The 22,122-nt window shown below is 42.4% G+C and overlaps 1 protein-coding gene across 1 annotated transcript in view; it reads right to left on the reverse strand.

Annotated features, from left to right (window-relative positions):
- Positions 1-22,122, reverse strand: part of mys (position-specific antigen beta subunit myospheroid) — a 43,559-nt gene that overhangs the window by 13,083 nt on the left and 8,354 nt on the right. Inside the window, exons 9-17 of the mRNA XM_075681990.1 lie at positions 20,937-21,197; positions 20,664-20,743; positions 18,781-18,832; positions 17,815-17,970; positions 16,138-16,280; positions 10,825-10,897; positions 7,315-7,396; positions 6,025-6,134; positions 2,725-2,823 (exon numbers count right to left, since the gene is read on the reverse strand). Coding sequence (XP_075538105.1) covers positions 2,725-2,823; positions 6,025-6,134; positions 7,315-7,396; positions 10,825-10,897; positions 16,138-16,280; positions 17,815-17,970; positions 18,781-18,832; positions 20,664-20,743; positions 20,937-21,197 — 1,056 coding nt within the window. The remainder of the gene's footprint in view (positions 1-2,724; positions 2,824-6,024; positions 6,135-7,314; positions 7,397-10,824; positions 10,898-16,137; positions 16,281-17,814; positions 17,971-18,780; positions 18,833-20,663; positions 20,744-20,936; positions 21,198-22,122) is intronic.

Below are 22,122 nucleotides of genomic sequence, written 5' to 3' on the forward strand. Positions count from 1 at the left end.
TAAGTGCACTGGTGCTTTCACATTTCACCACTGTCGAAATGCGGCCGCCGTGGCTGGGATTCGATCCCACAGCCTCGAGCTTGGCAGCCCAACACCATAGTCACTAAGCAAGCATAGCGGGTCTGACCCTCATGATGATAGTGGAAAATGTTCTAAAATTATGCAGTCCAGTCGATGCCTTAACATAATTTCTGGGTCACCATATGTCACCGCAGACCCAGAAATCTGAAATCGACCTTTGCCGGTATAACGTAAAACTATTCCAATCCGTTTTTATTCCAAATGCACCACTAGCCCTTCGTGACAGGTCAAAATAGCTCAGGCTTCTTCCATATGGGCCCAAAAAGAGATTGGAATAGCTTTTACATTATACCGGCCCTAAGGACCAGAGACGCCCGCCCGCTGAATACGGTGCAGCGCGCGCCTCCCTAATACAGGATTATTTTGCATTCCATGAAATCAAAGCTTCGGCCAGCACTTCATTTCTATAATGCCATTCCTACTACACCTTTGTACGTAAGCGTACATACCATCACAAACAAAGGAAATGTGAATAAGAAATCACAAAGAAGAACACCTTTCTCAAACAATAACTCACTAGCATGATCTCAGGATGCTAATTATCCAGCTGACAAAGGCAGAATAGGGCTCACGCTAAGCTGAAGCCAAATTATGTTGACATTAAATATTGGCGAAAACAGATAGGAAAGAATGCGTTCCAGTTATCCCCTAAGTTGTTTAACTACCTCCCATACAGCTACATACTTTATCATTCTCTAAGTATAAGTTTATGAGGTGGTTCCACTCTATGGAGGAAATAATCACATGAAGGCACTATCAGCATAAATTCAAACGCAAATTATTCAGAGACTACTACAATGTGTTATTTCCTTTCCAGTTTAGGTGAAACTGAGAACATTTGTAACAGCGGCTTAATTCAGACTTTGAAACATACACACAACACTATTCCATGCTTAGAAACTAGCTACCAGTCAACGTCCAATCTTCCTGACTTATTAGTGTCCGCGAAAACATCCGAAAAAATGAATGCATGCATTTTATTGCTCCAAAAGCTCAAATTGTCACAGGCAAAGCCAAAATAGCTCTGAAGGCCTGTCAGTATACTTCTTAGGCATATCGTAGCTCATACTTCGGCAGGAGATGGCAGCTGCCTGCGTGTATAAGGAATACCATGTGCCATGTCCTGTGACAGTTGCTCCTTTAAACTTTTAGTATGCTTTACTACAATACATTACTACGCTTGACCACGTAACATTTTTATATTGAGGCAAAGCTGACTTTCACGAATCGACGTTATGCAATGTGGTATGCTTTCTGCGCTTTGAAACCATCAGCCAGGATTACAAAGGTGGACTCGGCTCCATTGCTGATAGCGGCAAATTCTTTCAATGAATATCACGGCACCGAACAGCGAGAAGCTTGGCAACGGCAAACGTCTGAAGCAGCTAGGCGTAGTGTTTCGTGGAGGTGTCGGTTTGAGGCTGCGATATAATCAAAATGGCAGTGGCTTCAATATTTTGCTGTTTCGGACCTGCAGTCACGGCAAAAAAGTCAGCAAAATCAGATGGCGACAAGTTTTGTGTCTGAAATTCCAGACACCTTTGCGAACATTCCGCAAAGGTGTCTGAATTATCGGGCATGTACAAAAAATCGGTCGTTGACTGTAATTACACATCAAATGCATTCATTACGGCACCCGCTTATATTCATGGCAATTGCGGTACTAGAGCAAAACCAGAGGCTACAGTGGCAACAAGATAATGAAGCATTGGAGGTGAGGGAAAAACAGTTAAATAAAGGTTCTAGTTTGCTCGCAGTGCCCTTAGTCTACTGTTTGTTGTTTTTACGCCTAAGCTATGTAGCATCGCACCACTCAGACCACTCACTCAACTGTACTCTAGTACACTGTAAATACAGCCACCCTGGCCGTACTGACAGCCACTTGCCAGAGGTGCCAAGAGGTCCACACAAAAATTACAAGAAATTGTGTGGGAGGCACCATCGCGCAGGGTATGGAATGTTATACTTTTTTTAGGAGAACGAATCCCCTTGCTGTTTGTGGCCACTGCCGGAGCATACATACTGAAGCCGTTCTGGTGCAGCATGGCACAATTTCGGTCAATGTTCTGTGTTTGGTGCAGTTTGGCACAGGAATAGAGAAAAAACGAGACACAGACAGAGCAGGTGTGACACACAAGTGCTCTTCCTCTATATCTTCGCTGTTTTGTACCACCAAGCCCAACCTACACTAGGAAACTTGAGCATGCAAGCTTGCACACAGATTTAAGTGGCTGATCAACGCAACGAAGCCGCCGAAGCCACACAAAATATCGTCCCATCACTGTGCTGCACTGAACCATCTATGAAGCATTTCTGTGACTGCTTTCTTACAACCAGTGTAACATGCAGGCTAGGAGATCACTCCAGAATGCTTCACAATAGCGGTAAATGCCTGGAAGGAACAAGCAGACCATAATTACCATACTTAAACACAACAAAGTTGAATGCGCAGTGCCTCTCACTCCGATAGAGTGGACTAAAATGGCAGGTCAGCGATGCCATAGGCTTCACAGCTTAGTTTTTGCAGCCTTAAAAGCCGTGCTTTCATAGGCGATTGTTGTGCAACTTTTGTCACCCACTGAAAGATGCATTAAACAAGCATTAACCTAATGCTGAGCAAAACACGAGAAGGCTGGTACTCACTGGACAATCTTCACAGTAGACGCCGCTGTAGCGCTCTTCGTCCGATTCAAGGCACTTGCATTGCCCACAGATGCACTCTCCATAGCCGCTGCAGATTTTCTGCATTGAAAATAAAAGCGAGTGTTGAAGCACATTTACCAACATTGCCAACTTGTTGAAAAACCTCGTTTGAGTGTTCTACTGCAGTTGCAGGCTTTCATACAGCCGGAAAGCAATAGGTAAGAACAAGAAATGCATCCTATGAAGACCAGAAAGCTTAAAAAGCTTAAAGCCAAATATGATACAGTAAAAACCTCATTAATATGTACGCACTTAAAATGTACTAACGCTCAAAATGTAGTTGCCAAAAATGCCATGAAATGGATCTTCTACCTTCATTTTCTCTTCAAATAATTGTCCTCTTACCATGAAGTTAATGAAAATAGAGTTTTCAAGAAATACTTTATCAATTTAGACAGATTCAGTGTTTCTCTTTAGCATCCCTTTCCAAGGCCCCTTACCTGGCCACACAGAAAATTTTAGTTACATGCTGGAAGTTGTTACGTGGCCTCTAGGGAGTGTTCTACTACAAGAATTTTTCAAATTAGTTCAATAATAGAATAGAGAGAAATATTTGAAGTGCCGTGAACCCATGGTTTCAGGAAGCAAGCATCACTGCCAACAGAGACTCACTTCTTACTTTCCTTTACATAGCTTCCACAAGCGAAGTTGCATGAAGATGGCTGAAGTTACACAAGCAGCACCTGGCTTCTGCAACTTCAGCCCCTCATTGCAAACTTTGTTGCTTGTTTCAACATGCTAGTCACTTGCTGCAATGCTCTGGTCGCTTGCTACAATGTGTTAGTCATGTGTTCCAACATACCGGCTGGCTGCATGACCAAAATTACGTGACTGCCACGTTCAGATGCAACGCAAGATGCTGGAACAATACAGAATGGCAACATATCAAAGGGGAATGTAATACATGGGAGTTGATTGAATTTAGGTTGGGACTGCGAAAACGTGGTGTAGCTGTCGGGAAAACAGAACAGAGAGGAACATATCAATGGCATTCTGCTGTACTAACAAGGTTCTACTGCAGACCTGAATCGCACTATGCCACTGTCTAAAAATAAGCAAATTTGAGGCCCACTTTAAGAACTGCAGCACACATTTCCACAACAAAAGGGAAAAGCTGTCATCCACTTGGAAGTAGCACGAACCTACAAACGAAAGCTGTATAGCAGAAAGCTTTGCTGTTGAAAACATTGTCCTTGTCCAGGGATCAACACTTGGACTAACGCCCTCACAGGGCAGTCACTCTACCATCTGAGCTGACCAGGAGGCTGGCGGATCACAGAGTGAAGCTAAATTAATCACCCTCTCGAAGCACAAGGACATTTAATAGAGCAAATCAATTATGCAAAATCTGCAACGTCAAGGAGGTTTTATAAAAAGAAAAAATTGTCATCCATCTCATGAGAGAGTAACTCGAAGCTACAGAGAAAGCCCATGCAGGTTTCTAAGATTTGCAGTTGAAGAAAAATTCGTCCAGATCGGGGAAATTTTTCTGTAACTCCGAAGCTTTTCAAGATATCTGCATAGGTTTCCTTTGTATAGTTTTGTTCTACTCTAAAGCGGCTGACAATGTTTGATTATTCTTTTAGGCATGTACAATATAGCAGTGGATTTTGAGCTCGAAGCGAATAGTGATTTGGGACAAATATTTTCACATCAGATATAGAACATCTGTTGTGCAGAGAAGTGGCTGCAAAAATTAATGAGACCAAAATTTGATGCAGTAGAACTCATTAACTAAATGTCAAAGATACAAAGAGCTTCATTCATTATTTTTTGAATAATTATTTAGGGTAACGAATAGAAGAGCACGATGCAACTGCCTTTGTGCACGCAGAAAGCTAATGAAAAGAACACAAAAGTAAAACAATGTACAAATTAAACCTGTAGACTATTGCAACGTGTAAGAGGAAGTGTAAACAGAAGATAGAGGTTTACCAATGTTTTTATCCTAGTTAGACGTCCTGGTTACACTTAACAGATGTCTCAGTGTTCGTACTGTAACTGGAGATGATGCATGCACATGCGGTATAAAGAGCGAATGCTAGGCCCCATTAAAGTGCCCCTCTTTTACTTTTGGTATGCTTCACTGCAAGATTAAATGTTTCACTGCACAGTACAATTATATTGCAGCAAAGCTGAATGTGGGGGAATTGATCATTAGACTGAAAAGTTAAATATCACATTTCTTTTTCGATGCAACAATCTAATCACTAAACCACGACTCAAAAATTTAAATATTCACACAAAACTATTATTTCTCCCTTTTATAAAATTCCTCCACCTTGTGGATTTCCTCAGAAATGATTTGACAATATACAGTAGACCACACGAATAACAAAGTACATTGCTTCTATGCACAAGTTTTTGAATAAAGTCTGCATAGGTTCGCTCAAACAAGTGTGCAAACAAGTACACTGGTGCAAATCTTGAAACCACCACCTTCAGGTCGAGTGACAAAGAGAATCTAGCACACTGTCTCGTTTTGAAGCAGCACCCCTTGGTGCCACATTTGTGCATCCCACTGGTGGAAGCATATCTTTGAGAGCATATCCACTCTGAAATCTAGCAAACGGTGACATGCCAACATAATGCTGCTTATAGATGTGGCCACCTACAACTTTCCTTTGCTAAATCTGCTTCCAATTGTTGGCTTAACCCTACAACAGCCAACATATCATTTTTGATATGCACATTTTGACACTTCCTAATTTTGATTATGATGAATGTCCTAGAACAAAAAAAAATTAAATTATGGGGTTTTAGATGCCAAAACCACTTTCTAATTATGAGGCATGCCATAGTGGAGTACTCCGGAAATTTGGACCACCTGGGGTTCTTTAACGTGCACCTAAATCTGAGTGTTTTCGCATTTCGCCCCCATCAAAGTGCGACTGCCATGGCCGGGATTTGATCCCACGACCTCGGGCTTAGCAGCCCAACACCGTAGTCACTAAGCAACCACGGCAGCTTGTCCTAGAGCAAGTCTTTAGTTGTGTGTAGTTGAGAAAACCAATGACCCATTAATTTCTGTACTAATCAATCATTTACTCAATTGAAATTGTATTGTTCTTGTGTGAATGCACTTCTGATAGCCAGGTATAAAGGCAAACAAGCGATTACAATTTTCCTTGGTGTGCAATGGTGTTTGGGCTTTCCGGGGTAACACACAATGAAAGCAACTGCCCAAGTTATGCCGCCCCTTCTCCTACAATACAGAACTCTCTGGAGTCTGGTACTAACCCCATTGGGGCCAATGCAGGTGTCATTTGTGTCTCGGCAGTTACAGTTAGGACCAGTCCAGCCGTCCCGACACTCACAACTTCCACAGATGCAGCTGCCCTGTTCTTCACCTGCACAAACACAGTCGCACACTTAAAAACGTCTCCAAAACTGCTGCAGCTCCTTGTTGCAGCAACCAAGAATCATAGCATGGACAAAAAACAGAGGGACTACACTATATAAGTTGAAGTTCTGAGTCATCTTTGAAAAGGTGCTTAGAAAAACAGACAAGGTGAAGAAGGGAGATGGGACATATGAGCCCATTATCAAGCGTTGATCTCTGAATCGATCAGTGCCATATCACGAAGCGTGGTAGCAAAGTCTGTGAGAGTATGCATGTGTGTGTAATCAACAGTTTGGTGCAAACAGGCTGTTCTGGATAACAAGCCCAACAGAGTTGCTTTTGCAGTCAGCCAGCAAGGCAGGAAGCTAGCTGCAATGGTAGAACTGCCGCTTGATTTTTTTTCAGCAACAGGAAAATCTTGCCATTGTGTGCAGAAACTACCATTTTCCAGAAGCTAGCTTCCAAAAACAGTGGGCAGCACGACGTCGTGCCACTAGCATGTTTGTACAATAGCTGCATAAATTTGCTGATTTGTTTGTTTATCTATTTATTTCACTTTCGATTTTTTTCACCATTTTTGTGATCGCCCTCCAAGTTACAATAGTTCAACACTGGAAGGTGGTATAAGCAAAGTTCCGCCATGTTCAATGCAACATGCAACATGGCTCTAATTTTGGATAAAATGGACTACGGGTATAACACACCTTTCTCGCTTAATACAGTCCGTTGTAATGAGTGTAAACTGTATTGCATTCCATTTTTTTCACACAGTACTGCAACTTGTCCCGCATTAGTAAAAGGGAACTGAAAGCAATAATGGACCCCAACCCTACTTGCTTTTGCGCCCGTTACATGAAAAGCCTAGCAGAGGACAGTACTAATACGGGACTGATCATTGAGTGCATGCAGGTATTCTCACATATTTCACCACTGTGCTGCGGGATATAGCATTGATAGACTCGATGGCCAATGCTTGTGCATTGCTACAAAAAAATTGTAAGGGTGTGCATTCAATTTGTGACACCCAAATATTCAGCTCAGCTTTCAAATGCACATAGCATGTGCACTGGCACGAAACATAACCGTACAATCTTTTCACCATTTTACTTGACGTTTCATGTAGTTAAATCTGCCCCATCATTTGCACGTATCTACGCGAGCAAACCAACAGAAAAGTATAAACTCGCCTCCGCAAAGCAATCCGTCCACTCGGTCGCATGAAAAGTTGTCACACTCACAGTACTTTCCGCTCACGGTCTCGTCTCGGTTCTGCAAAGAAGAAAAACAGGCAATGACAACACTGAGTAATCTTTTCCATAAAGTCACCTATCAAAGAAATCAGAAGCAAAGTAATGCTTTTGTAAAAACAAGCAGGGTGTCGCACAAAAGGTGTCAAGACCAGAACCAAGTGGAACATCCTCTGCTTGTGTGTGTTGCGTTCACAGAAGAGTTGAGGTGTGAAGGTGTGAAGCTGACTCTCTGGAACTGGCATTATGCAATGCACGGTGCTTTTGAAGCTTCTAAGCCAATCACGAGGACCACAAAGGCGGAGTCGGTGGCATTGCTGACAGCAGCGAATCCTTTCAATGGAAAACACGGCACCCAACGGCAAGAAGCTTAATAGCGAACGTCAAAGCAGCTAGGTCTAGCGTTGCTACGGGTGCTAGCGGATCTGCGTGTGAGAGCGCCGGTTCGAGCCGGCGAGGTAATCAAAACGGCAGCAGTGGTGGCTTTAATTAATGCCCTCTTGGACCTAGGGTCATGGCAAAAAACGCCGGAAAATCGGCCGGCAAAGGGTTCTTGCGTCCGAAATTTCAAACGTTCGGATACATTGACTCTATGGGGCGCGTAGTAGTGCCGCAAAGCTGTGCAAATTATCGGGAATCTGGAAAGTCGGTCATTGACTGTACACAAGAAACTCCTCCAGCCGACGACCAGGGCATCAAAGACGATTCATTACGATTCTTGTCTGTTACTCGAGCCAGCATTACCACGACTTTCGACCCTTTGAATAAAATTACAGGTAATTTTCCCTGATAGAGGCACAAATTCCCTGAGTTTTCCCTGGGTTTCTTCAGACTATTCAGAATCCCTGAGAATTCCCAGTTTTTCCGGTTGGTAGACACCCTGAGTCAAATATTGTCACGTAGTGGTGACACTGCCCAGGCAGCAATGCAGAAAGGTGAACTTGAATGATAAACTGTAACAGTCTATTGGGCTAACTTGTGCCCAAAAACAAAGCAACAATATCTCAGAGGCAATAATGAAAGCAAGCACAAGCGGCATTCATTGATCGAATGCCACAGTACTCGCCAGTTTGTAACTGATACAGCCATCGGCGAACTTTCTCGACGCAGTGCTGGCATCAAATACATTTTAGAAAGTGCTACAATAATCTCGGAACATGCATGCAAACTGATATGATGAGTCCCACAATTTTAAAGAGGGTGACAGCACATAGGACACATGCAGGGGTGTAACAGCTGACGTAGGATTTGGAGCAATTTTTGGAGCATGAAAATCCAAATTTGGAGCAGGTTGAGGGAGAAAGAGAAAACTCCATTTTGGAGCACCAAATTGTAAATTTGGAGCAGTTTAACAGAGAATAAAGCTTACTTTTGGAACAGAAAACAAAAAAATTTGAACTTTTATAGCCACTATTTAGAATTAGCCCCAGTAATGCCACACAGCTACAAACCGTTAAACTTCAGCACAATCATGCTTAGGGTCAGTGGACAAGGTCCTGCAAAAGTGACCAATGAATTCTACAGAAACCCAAAAGTTGTGAATTCGTACAAACCTGCAAAGCAGGTTCGTCCAAGTATCTGGAATATTTATAGGACTAAGTAAACAAACAAAGCATATAAGAAAAAGGCTGGTATAAAAACTGCAAACAAATTGTTTATTTGTACTCCAAAGTGCTCCTAAACATGAGCAGCATGCGAATGTGACTAGCCCAAACTTATTTGTATACCAAACAGCTATTACAACTGACTACAAACAGCTATTACAGCTATCTGACTACACTAGATACATATAAGGCAATATCAGCTCTTAGATATGACTGTAAGCTAACTAGCAGCTTATACATGACTAGTGCAGACGTCATTGACATGACATCAATGCTTCATTTTTTAAACACTTTCTTTTCGAGTTCCCCAAGTTATTTAAGTGCCTGCTCCAGGCTTGCATTTTCTTTCATTAAGAACCCATGGCTACTTTCTACGTTGTTGATATCTTCTTGCTTCGCACCTGAGTTGATAATTTCCTCAGAACTAGGGAGCAATGCCTTGTTGGCTGGCACTTGCTCCTCTAAAGCTTTTTTCTGCTTCCAGAGTAGGCTGCTCTGTGGCAGGCTCTTCTGTTGCCTTCAGCTTACTAGTGCGCACTCATCCTCTGTGTATACCTCGCCCAAGACTGCTTCACACTCCACAAATGGCCAAGGTTGAGAGGCAACTTAGTTGCATCACCATCATCATAGCACTGAAGGAAACTTAATATGGTGCATTCCATTATTGCTAACAATGCTCAGTGAGCTTCATCCATCTAGAAGGTGCTTACTTTCACTGAAGCACTGTTCTAGATAAGCGTTGCCATGAGGTAGAGTAAGAAGCGATATTATGAGCTTAGAAAGCAGGGGATACGATCTATGCTTGTACCAATGGATCCACGTACTACATACTTTTGGATAAAACCAACTATTCTTCTCACTTAGTTTGGTCTGCCTATATTATCAATGCAACCGATTCTGCTTTTAACGGACTATCTTCTGTAACAGACAAATTTAAGCGCAAATTTTGTCTAGATGGTGTGAATACAACATACTTTGCTGCAGCGACGTGTGCCCGCAGAAGAACATTGCACGCAATTATTTCTAGTCGTTTGCGGAATATGTAAAAATGCTCTTTTTTTTTGGAGGGGGAACTAATACCCTAGTGGCAAGCTTCCTGCAGCGGTGTGCAGCGCAACACCCTGCCGGTGGAGTTTTCGTGTCAACCACGCAAACAGACCACCACCGCCCACCGCTTTTGGCTTGGTGCTGAGCAAGCACCGAATGTGCCACTAGGCCTAACCAGTTTCGAAAGCAAAGCAGTAGTATATGGCACTTAAAAACAACCGCCAATGATTGCAAAATGCATTGTTTCCAGAGTGCTTTATTTTTCAACGCATCAATTCGAAACAAAAAAATAAAGTTATGCTGCTACTAGTGGCACCCAGACTGTGAGATGCGAGATGCGGTCGAGCGGACTCCTGTGCAGTGCAGCAGTGGCCAGATGTAGGCTACGAGTTGAGCTTACTTTGTACCGTGGCTCTCATTCGTGCTATGGTATGCAGGTTTGACAGTGGTCGTCACTTGTCGCGGTTTATACTACAGGCCGTGCAAGCGAGAGCTTTTGTGGCTAGTCAGGGAATATTGGTGATGTGTGGTGGTGCAATTTTCAACAATTTCATGCCTTTGGTGTAGCATGGCGCAAAAATATGCAATTGTATTAAAATGGCGCAAGTTGTGCAGCTCTTGCCCCTCAGCACGTGGATTATCTGCTGGTGCTGTGTTGCGCGCGAAAACAGAAAAGCATTGACAGAGCGATACTGCCAAAGTGCAAATAAAAACATGAAACAAAAGCATGTGGCAATATGTTACAGGGTTGTTTACAAGTTTTCACGGGAAAGTCCACGCACAGTCAAAGTGAACGTACCTCTCTCGGATGGCACTCGCAAACACCACATCGGCAATCTCCCCTTCCAGAACACGGTTTGGTGTCATTAGGGCTGCAAAGAGGGGAGTCTCACATGTGACCACTCGCCGTGACCACCTTCTCAACTAAGAAGAATAAGGCAGAAATTATTTTATCTTTGGCTATAAAATGTAGCCTACTACAGCCGACTTACATCAAAGGTCCGACGAAATTGATCGAATCATCCGGCGCATTGAATTAAACAAGATGCTGAAGAAAAATTTCAAAACACACTGCTGATTCAATTGGCAGCAGTTGACCAATTCTAACACGACCCTGAATCAAACATGCGTCGACTTTCTATGTGTCTGTAGTAGAAAAATAATGCACAAATTACATTAAAGCTCCTGAAGAAAGTAGCAATCTAACACGCACCAGATTTTTTAGCAAGAAATATTGTTGCCCAGTGCCAGCCGGTTTTCTAAAGTCAGCTTCACCACAAGATTGGAAAAAGTTAGCTTCGCCGCAATACTCAATGTTATGCGGCAAAGCATACAAACATTGCAAGGCGGTTTTGGATTTTGTCCAATTGCACTGCGCAGGCAATTTACGGCCCAATTTTCTTTTTCTTCATTTTTTAAAGACAGAAATGGGTTGGAATCGGGTAAATACTATAATCAGACATTGTGAGCTAAGACTGTTGCTTGAAAATCTTCCTAGAGCAGGCCGAAAGTGGGCGTTTTTGAAGAGTGATGATGTGTTCAATGCATTCACTGCCCCTTAGGCTCCACCGAGACGGACGCTGCCATGAAGGGGTTGCTACCGGGGCTACCATAGAAATCAGGCGCGTGTGTGCTGACTGATAAAGTCTGAATTATCCAGCAAAGATTAATTTTAGTATCGAAATAATGAAAGTTTGGGCTCATAGAAAATGCATGGGCGCCGGCTGGGACCATCAGCTGGGATCGAATCAATCAAAAAATCGAATTAATGAAAGTCTATTCTATACAGTCAAATATTCCTTACAATTGAATCTTCATGCAACAGTACAGCCTATTAAGAAAGCATTTAAATGGGTATTAAAAAGGCCAACACGGTCCAACTGGATTAAAACAAATCCAGTTGAACTGAATTATCCTTTATATAGAGTGAAATTTCTTAACATTGTGAAACCACAGTGAGAATACATAGCAAAATGTATGGCAACACAAAACAAAAAATGTACCCACACTTGACAGACTGAACTCCACAAAGTGCCAAAGGATCTGAAAGTTGGCTTTCAAACGCTTACATGCCACTACAGCAACTGCCATGACGGAACAAAAAAACAAACCTTCTTTTCCTTCAGCCAATTTTTATTTCATCATCCTTTAATAATCCTTTAGCCTTCACAGGGAACGATAACGTCTAGACTAGTTCCAGACCACAGTCTCTAACGACATCATAATTCCTTTTTTTTTCTCACAGGGTTGAACATTTCAATACTACCCACATGGTAACAAGGTGCTGCACGGAAAGAACAAGGAACATCAGCCAAGGCATGTATGGATGGATGAATGGATTCTAAGAGCGTCTTCTTTGAAATGGGCCGGTGAGTTGCACCACCAAGCTTTTGCCCTTATTTTGCCTAATGTCCTACCTACATTTAAAAAAAAGAAGAAAAACACACACAAAGATTTCCCAGCATCAAACTTTTTAAACCACTATTTGGAACTTTGTTTTTGTACATCTCCATTGTTATTGGTCTCCCTCCTTTTCTGCCATCATACCACCAATTGCATCTTACTAATCTCTACTGCGGACATGTTTACTTTCCCCATGCTATCGCTGAACCCAAGGACTTCAAGGAAGCCAAAGAGGCCTGAACTGAAAGCCGGGTAGATATCTTCACATTGTAATACAACATAACAAGCTATTGGATCAGGCTAGTCGGTACAAATCCATGATGGTAGGCAGCGCGAAGAATTCCAGGGACACTAAACAAAGAACCAAACAACACAAGTGCTACATGTTCCATTGTTTCCCTAGTTTACTGCAGCAACGACATGCTCCTTCCTTGGTGTACCTCTCTTTATAACTACGCATTCTAAGGCATCCTGATCTCGCTCCAAAAAGTATAAAAAGCTTCCCCTTGAGTTATCACAAATTGTTTCTTTCCTGACCTCGTTCTTCCTCTTAGGTAGTTACTCACAGCAGGTATTTTTTTTCCAGTACTGCCACCCATAGGATTGCCTAATCTTCTCTTACTCTGCATTTGACATCCTTTGTGACCATGTTGCTTACTATACCAGTCGCATATTTGGGGGTAAGCTTCGTAGTTCTTTTCCTCCACTGAGTCAATGTTCTTCCTGTACCTGAACTAATACCTGAACTACCTGAACAGGTAAATACCTGAACACTCTGGCAACCCATTTACTTTCTTTCATATTCCTCAGTTGTACTTCAAAATAAACTTTACTCTGAGCTTCTCTCACTTCAAAACTTGTTTAGCCTATAGCACCCCGTACAGCTTCATTTGTAGTCTTCCAGTGAGCACTCAATGCTAGGCGTCCCACTGACCTTTGGTTGCCATCAACTTCTGACTGTACCCCTGACTTCAAGCAAACAACTTCATTTGCAAACATAAGTCCTGATTGATCTGTAAGTCCTAACTGATCTTTCGCTATGCATGCTGAGCCATCTGTATGCAACTGGGCTTGCCATAGCTCTTTCTGCTGTGCCCACGGTCATCTCCTTGATAACTATTTTGCAACATCAATCAATCTCGTTTCACCCACCCTGAATTAATTTCAGGTACCGCTGACTTGTAATTCGTATTCTATCCTGCAATTGCATTGCACACGGACAGCATTTCATTCCCCATCACACCTTGTTTTATAATTCAATTACAAGCATAATTGCTTCTGTTACTTACAGCAAATTCCAGTTAGCCTGTCTTCTTAAGTTAAGGGGGGACGTGGGTTCTCAAATATTTGTTTTTTAATTTTTGATTCACCCATGCTTAGTGGCTATGGTGTTGGGCTGCTGAGCAGGAGGTGGCCGGATCGAATCCCAGCCATGGCGGCCGCATTTCGATAGCGGCGAAATGCGAAAACACCCGTGTACTTAGATTTAGGTGCACGTTAAAGAACCCCAGGTGGTCGAAATTTCCCGAGCCCTCCACTACAGCATGCCTCATAATCAGACAGTGGTTTTGGCACGTAAAACCCCATAATTTAATTTTTATTTTTGATTAAATCTGAACTAAACTTCATTCTTTCAATTAGTTTTTTGATAGCTACTCTGGTTCAGAAAATATTAAAGCCTGAAAATAAACTTTATGGGTACTTCTTACAGGGATTTTTGGCAATTTCGCATTGCTAAACACAAAAAGCAAGTGCATGACACTAATGCCAAAGACTTGCTTTAGTGGGTGAAGCTATTTTTATTTGTTTGAAAGCATTCTAAAGGTAAGAAAGCAGACCAACATTTACTGTGAATATTTTTTCTTATTTTTAATCATTATAATCTTTAATTATATTTTGCAAAATGGTGCTAGAGTAACAGAAATAGCATCACTCCCTAGATCGTTTCAATATGAATACACTGATACCAAACTTGTTATTGTCAGAAGAACATATGTGAAATTTAGACAGCTGTAACTCATTCTAGAATGCAGCTACAGTATTATTATTGACATCATTTCGTAGCTCTATTCCTCACGAGAATGGCCATACTAAATATATGACTGTACCCTCTCAGAAAACAGGGAAAAGCTTGTTATAAAGTCACGTACTGCCCCTAAGCCTGAATGAAAAACTACATTTACCATTTCATGTGCTCGTTCCAGTGGCCTGCAAGCTCAATGAATATAATAATTGCATAAAAAAGTAGCTTTTCCATAGCTAAATAAACTTACATGTTGTTAAACTCAAAAACACTCATGGAATATGTACTGAGGGGCCTAAATTAATTATTGTCAGGCAACAACACTTCACTATTCAGCATGGCAGTGCTCTATGCAAGGTCCTTTGCTGGCTTGTGCCATTTTGAAAGTCAGGCCTAGGTAACACTCCTGTCTAGATGCTCCCTTTGCTAACTTCCGAAGCTTTTGCGACGAGTAGCTTGAATTTGCATTCAGTTGCACACTGTGATTAACAGGCCTTAAACATGATCGCTGCACTTCTCACGCGATCAGCCGACTTGCCCACTGAATATGACCTTCGTTACAAAGGACTAGGATAATCCAACAAAAAGCATCCGCTTTATCTGAAGTCCGAAATATCCGAAACGCCTCGCTTCCGAAACTTTGGTCGCAATGTGTAACAACGTGACTGCAAATAGTGAGTGAACGTCCAAAGTAAAAAACAAACAAATGAAAGTCCCAGTTTCACACGAAAGGCAAAGCATCGATTGCGATAGCGAATTAATAGACAGCTATGTGAAGTAAGGATAGTAGCTTTATCGGCCTCATAAAATTGTAAACATGCATTAGCTTACTAACTAAATTAACAAGCACCGTGTCACGTGCACACAGGTAAACATAAACACATCTCGCTCGATGACCGCGGAGAGTCACTGTCAAAATGTCGCGAAGTGAGGATGCAATCCTCACTTCGCGACAATCCCTACCTCGCACGCACAATATTGAGCCGCAATCGTTGGTTGATCCTCGCAAGTCAGTTGCCAGCCCGTGTCGACACGGCAAAAGTGCATTTTACACACCTGATTTTGACAAAAATTGCCACAAAGTTTGTCTGCTGTAGCCGATAGTTCGCTGTAGCGTGGTCCGTTAAAAGTGAACTTCGTTGAATTAATAAAATAGGTAGAGCAAACTAAGGTTGAAATATGGTTCGTTATATCCGAAAGTCTGTTGTACGTGGGTCTATTCCGAGCATAGACTGTAGTATGCCATATCAACGCAGTCTAGAATGCCACTGGTCGCGCCAGCTGACGATCCGATGACCTCAACCTGCAGCTAGGCCCAGCAGAATCAACAGCGTGGGTAGAATGCCGCTTCAGACGCAACAGGCAGTTCATGCCATCTGTATGGGCAGTGCGCCATTGTCCGTGGTCTTCAGCCTCTCATTCCATTGATGCTTTCGTATTTTTTTTTTTTTTCAGTAAGCTTGACACGTCTGCCTTATGCGAGTGTCTCCTGACAAGCCACAAGACAAAAAGACAGTTCGTCAGCTGCGTGAACGCAAGCAAAAGCGGACGAAGACGACCCAGCAAACCGGCAGCAATGGTGGACACGGCAGTGCACGCAAAACAAAAATAAAGAAAAAGATCACTTGCACGGGTAGGGGCGCTTGTTCGGAATTTTACGGTAGACAGAGAGTGATCTGCACTCACAAGAAGCATCCTTTCTCATCCCTGATTTGATCAGTGTCCTTGGCATCACATTCACACTCTCGGCCGTAACGGTTGTTGTAGCAGTTGCAGATGCCACACTCAAAGGTGCCCTTTCCATCCGAGCACTTGGGACTGTACGGTTCCTGCGTGAGATAAACTTTATATTGTTAGTGAGCATTTCCAAAATCCTAATCGGGCCAAACTGCACTAAAGATGAAGCAGAACCTTGGCTAAAAAAAAGTTACAGAAAGTGTGCACAGAGGTGTCGATTTGATAGACATGGTCATTCGACCATTAAAATCTGTTTACCAAGTTACAGGGTTCACACAGAGAATTTAAAGTTGGCCCCAAATGTTAAAAGGAACCTCCCCTGCAAAATTGATGCATTGGTGTGCAACCGTTATATCACTTCAGGGTTGTTTCAAAAAGCTACCAATTAGAAGGCACTTGTCGTCTGAAAATTATATAAACTGTTTAGCTGCAGCTCAATGAAACTGTTGCAGCTTTAATGCAAGCGCATTTTAGTCATGATAAATTAGGCTCTGCACAGCGATGCTAGGCTACTATGCTGCTTTCTCTGTTGCTAACGTCTTCCTGCTTTTGGTTCTACTGGAGACAAAAGTGAGAGAAAGAAAAAAAAGGAAAAGCTGAAGATGTAGGTCGTGCTATATGTAGGGCTTACTACTTCAGGTGGGTCGTTTGAAGTGACATAAAGAGAACAAGTAAATAAAAAAAAACTTGCAGTTTCGCCCGAATGGCGGAGCATCGATTGCAATAGCAAATTAGTAGACAGCTATACGAAGTAAGAATAGTAGTTTCATCGGCCATATAACCTCACAAAAGTTCGCTTACTAACTAAATTAACAAGCATGCACATGTGAACAAGCAAACATGAACACATCTCACTCTATATGCATGTAAACTCGCTGTCAAAACGCTGGAGTATGGAAGCGCGGCAGCAGCAGCGAACGAACTGACCTTCATGCTGCCTTTCGCTTCAATGTGAACTAAGCGGCCAGAACATAGCACCCACGAAGTTATGAGCCCGCGGTGCACCTAGACTCAGTACTCATTGCAGATCATTTTCAAGATGCGGCCCGTGCGGCCATGCCAACACAGCAGCAGCCAACAGTGGCATAAGCTGCGCGTTACATCAGCCTCGTGAATGCAATTGTTGCGACAAGAACCGGGGCGCGATAGCATAACTCTATTCCAAATGAAAAGTATTCCAAACTCTGGCACCCGGAAATGAAAAAGGCGCCCCCGGGACTTCTGCAGCACTACTGTGCATGTGCACGGAGAATATATAACGCCAACGAGGTATCTGCCATGCAGGTGTTTGCCGAGAAGAGGGGGCTGGCTGAAAAGCTGGCACGCAGCTTCAGTAAGTTTGAGGCCGCTGTCGTCGTCGTGCTAGGCCGCCGCGCATCAAACGAAAATAACATTTTTGTTGCGCAAAGTGAATAAATACTGCACGTTTTTTTCCCCTTTCATCGCACTCTCTCCGAGTTCCGTTTTCGACAGGTAAGTGGGCGATCTCATGCTATTTCGGTTAAACAGTACTACCGTTTAGTATGCACTTTTTCCAAGCTTCAGCCAACTACGGTTTAACGAGGTTTCCCTGTATCATCAGGTGCCTTTGCCCTCAGTGCACACCGCAAGCTTCACAGGCCTCACCTCGTTCCAAGGCTTCTCACAGTCACACTCGCAGATCATCTCCAAGTGCACGACCAGCAACTCGCTAATGCCAACAGGGTAGATCTGTATCGTTTGGTTCCATTGACTGCGGTCCTTTGGGCACGACTTGACTTCAATCGTTGCCTCAAAAGTCACCTAGCACGACAACACAATGAGCAGGTCAACAAAAAGCAAATGTCATGATTTCACTAATTGTTTGCATAGCTGTTACAAGCTATGCAATAGCTCAGACACACCTATTCTCCAATTCAGTTTTTAATACGTTCAGTTCTTTACAAGTACCTTGAACTGTTCAGCTTTCAGCTGCTAAGCTACATGTTGAGCGCACACAAAGATGTATTGCAAAAGAAATCCCTAAATATGAGCTCTATTATGGTGAATTATCAAATAAATTAACTAGTTTGGAGGCCTTTACATATCTGCTTCATTACAGTGATTTTTTATTGATCCAACACATTCATGGTAAGGTTGACAACTGATTGATTGATTTACTGATTGATGTGGTAAGATGCCCCAAAGCAATTGCTGTAGTGGACAGCGCCAGATTAATCTTGAGCACCTGGGCTTCTTTGACGTGCACACCTATCTACTGAAATATGCAAACAACTTTTCCTTCATTAACGCCTATATCAGGATGTAGCAGTGATAGCCAGGAAATTAACTTGAAATCTTGCGCTCAGAAGCAAGATGCCACAGTCACTGGGTCACTGCAACGGCTGATTGCTGTATGTAAAAGTAATGACTGCTTAGTTTAGTCAACGGCATTTTCTGTCATTTCCATACAATTAATTATGCAATTTATCTCTCTTAAATGCGAAAATGTGCAATTACAGAACACATGTTTATTACACGCACTATAAGCACATAACCTAGTAATGCATTGCATCATTTCATAATCCTATTTCAACACACAAATCAATAAATGCATAGCGATCTTGTACTCACATTGTCGCCCACTTTGAGACCTTTGCATACGTTGGTCTTTTCCTTCTTGTCTCTAAAGGAGCACAAATAGACATTGTGTAAGCCCTTAAACACGCTGTAAGCTGCGATTAAAAAAAATGATTATGGGGTTTAACGTGCCAAAACCATTTTCTGATTATGAGGCACACCATAGTGGAGGACTCCGGAAATTTCAACCACCTGGGGTTCTTTATCATCATCATCATCAGCCTGGTTACGCCCACGGCAGGGCAAAGGCTTCTCCCATAGTTCAACTATCCCGGCCATGTACTAATTGTGGCCATGTTGTCCCTGCAAACTTCGTAATGTCATCCGCCCACCTAACTTTCTGCCGCCCCCTGCTACGTTTCCCTTCCCTTGGAATCCAGTCCGTAACCCTTAATGACCATCGGTTATCTTCCCTCCTCATTACATGTCCTGCCCATGCCCCCCCCCCCCATTTCTTTTTCTTTATTTCAACTAAGATGTCATTAACCCGCGTTTGTTCCCTCACCCAATCTGCTCTTTTCTTATCGCTTAACTTTACACCCATCATTTTTTTTTCCATAGTTCGTTGCGTCGTCCTCAATTTAAGCAGAACCCTTTTCGTAAGCCTCCAGGTTTCTGCCCCATACGTGAGTACTGGTAAGACACAGCTGTTATACACTTTTCTCTTGAGGGATAGTAACATGCATCTAAATATAAGTACACGGGTGTTTTCGAATTTCGCCCTCATCGAAATGCGGCCGCCGCAATTTGATCCCACGATCTCGTGCTCAGTAGCCTAACACCATAGCCACTGAGCAACCACGGCAGGTAAGATGTGATGCAAGTGCTGCTTTCATTTTAACCCTTTCACACGCACATTTGCTGAACGTGAATGTTGAGCATTCTGCCATCTATAGGCCTTGAAGGAGGAAAATCTCTACATGCATTATCTGCATGCTCCCACGACACCACCCCTAATTTTATAGAACCGTGTGTGCGATTATCTGCATCCCCACTTGACACCTGCACAACAGACAAACACACGTGCATAGTGAACAATCACGAAATTTCAAACCGATATTATTTTAATGGAGAACATAGAGTGAGATTCTATGAAGAAATTTTCAGCACTGTAAAAAAAAAAAGATACATTTATTTTACTGTTGATATTCTTTCTTTAGAGTGCCTGATTATTTGGTCATCTTCGCATCCCCATTCACATCTGAAAAATCAGTCAGTGACTATAAATACATGCTACAATAAAAACAGTCTGCTCTGGTTTAACACAAATCAAGCCAGGGCCAGAATAACGTAAGGATTCCTTTCGCTTGATCGCATTAATTTCTTATCATTCAATGTTCACAACCGTCCAATCATAGCAATAATTTAGGTGGAGTGCTGCTCGGACCACAGCAAAGTACAAGAAGGATTAGCACTAAACTGAATCATTACTTTATGCAGCACCAGCAGTCATCACCACTTACTAGGACAATTGGAGAGTCTGACAGCCGTTCAAAAAAATCAAGAGCAAAAAGATAAAGGACTACTGGATACCTTGCGGATGGATAATGCATTGCTGGCAGCATGGAAAGTGTGACTATAATATATCTGGAATTACACGTGATCGCAGCAGTATAAAAATGACTGTGCATTTATGCTTTCTCACTCAAAAAAATTCCCCTCAAGGCTTTAACCAATTGCTTTGTTCATGAGGTAGGTGATGACAAGCACCTATACAAGACAAGGGAAACATAGATACATTTACCTGCATCCTTGCTGCCATTTTCATACTTCCGTGCCCACATCCAAGGTGACATAAAAAGGTAATGTGCAGAAGAAAACTACACCTTTTTCTGTTTGTTGACTGCCACACAATAGAGTCAAATAAAAAGAATTACCCGAGACAGCTGGACATGTAGCTGATCTGGATATGGCTGCTAGTGACATTGTCTTTGATTTCCACCTTGGAGGAGATTTTCTGCAGAAGAGAGAGTGGTACAAAGTACTTCAGCAATTTCCTTTGTATAAAATGTACAATATCATTACTTAATGTCATCATCATTGTTACAGCAAAATTTCATTCATTCTAAATACAGATAATGCCTACTCATAGAATAGCTCTGTAAAAAAGCTCAGCTGCATGATGAGACGGCAAGAAAGTTGTGACTCACGTCGTACTGCTCGCGCACCAGTTGGACCACGTTGGAGGAGTCGTTCTCCAGGCGGCCGCTGCTGCATCCCTCCAGCTGGTTGCCCAGTTTCTCATAGACACTGATCTGGTCAGCCGTGACAGCGAAAATGATGTTCACCTTGTGCTCCTGTATCTTGGCATTGATCTGGCTGAGCGATGGGTAATCCTGGTGCACACTTTGGGTGTACTCGCCATTCTCCAGGTGGCACCGACCATCGTTGGGCTTCACGATGCCCCCGAGCTAAAAAAAGAAAGATATGACTGAAATGGTGGACGTGAAGAACCTAGATAGTCAGGAGAATATTAAAAAGTTCAGGCAGATCTGCAAAATCTTCAGCAGCTACACATCTTGGGCACCGAATGGCTGCCGGTGTCACTCAACTTCATCTCCATTGCTGGTTTGCGGCTGCCTCGTGGGAAACCAAATTTGCATTTGGCTTCTTATGTAAATGGATAGGGCAATGTGTACAGCCTTCAAAAACCTGACTGATTAATATTGTTGAGGTGGAGTGTAATTAAAATAAATGAAACAAAGACCTAACATGTTCCAAATGAGTCAATTCGTAAGACGACAAATTATATGGATGTGCAAACCTGTTTTCAAAAGCAAGTTTCTGATGTATGAAAACAATGAAATATAAAAGTTTGCATGTTCCAATTAGTATGAATTCTTTGCATTTCAACCCAGCATGGCAGTATAGTACACTGTTCAGCCACCTAAACGAGCTAAAAAAGAGCACTTCTGGCTTAGTAGGATCACATGATCTGGCATGAATAGAGATCCAGATAAGTAAACCAAGAAAATTATTCCCACATAACTATTCACACGAGAACACTGTTCTGTATATATTTTGTTATATTAATAAAGAGTCACATGCAAACGATCTCCAAGGAACTGATAAATTATGTGCAATGCAAAGCTCCAGCTTTTCTCATCGATAAATCAACAATAAGTAAAAGATGGTACATACTGTTCTTATGGTGTTACAAGGAGTGAACAAGAACAAAGTAGCAGCAGACAGCAAATTTTGGCACAGAATAACTTGGCATACATGGAACTGACATACTCGCCCAGCTTCCAGCTTTTCTATGAACTTTATGCAGAAATGGTACCAAAGAAGTCAAATACTTACCGCTGGACCATTTAAGAAAGGAAAGAAATATAA

This window comes from Dermacentor variabilis, chromosome 2 (assembly GCF_050947875.1).
Source record: "Dermacentor variabilis isolate Ectoservices chromosome 2, ASM5094787v1, whole genome shotgun sequence".
Classification (NCBI taxonomy): Eukaryota; Metazoa; Arthropoda; class Arachnida; order Ixodida; family Ixodidae; genus Dermacentor; species Dermacentor variabilis.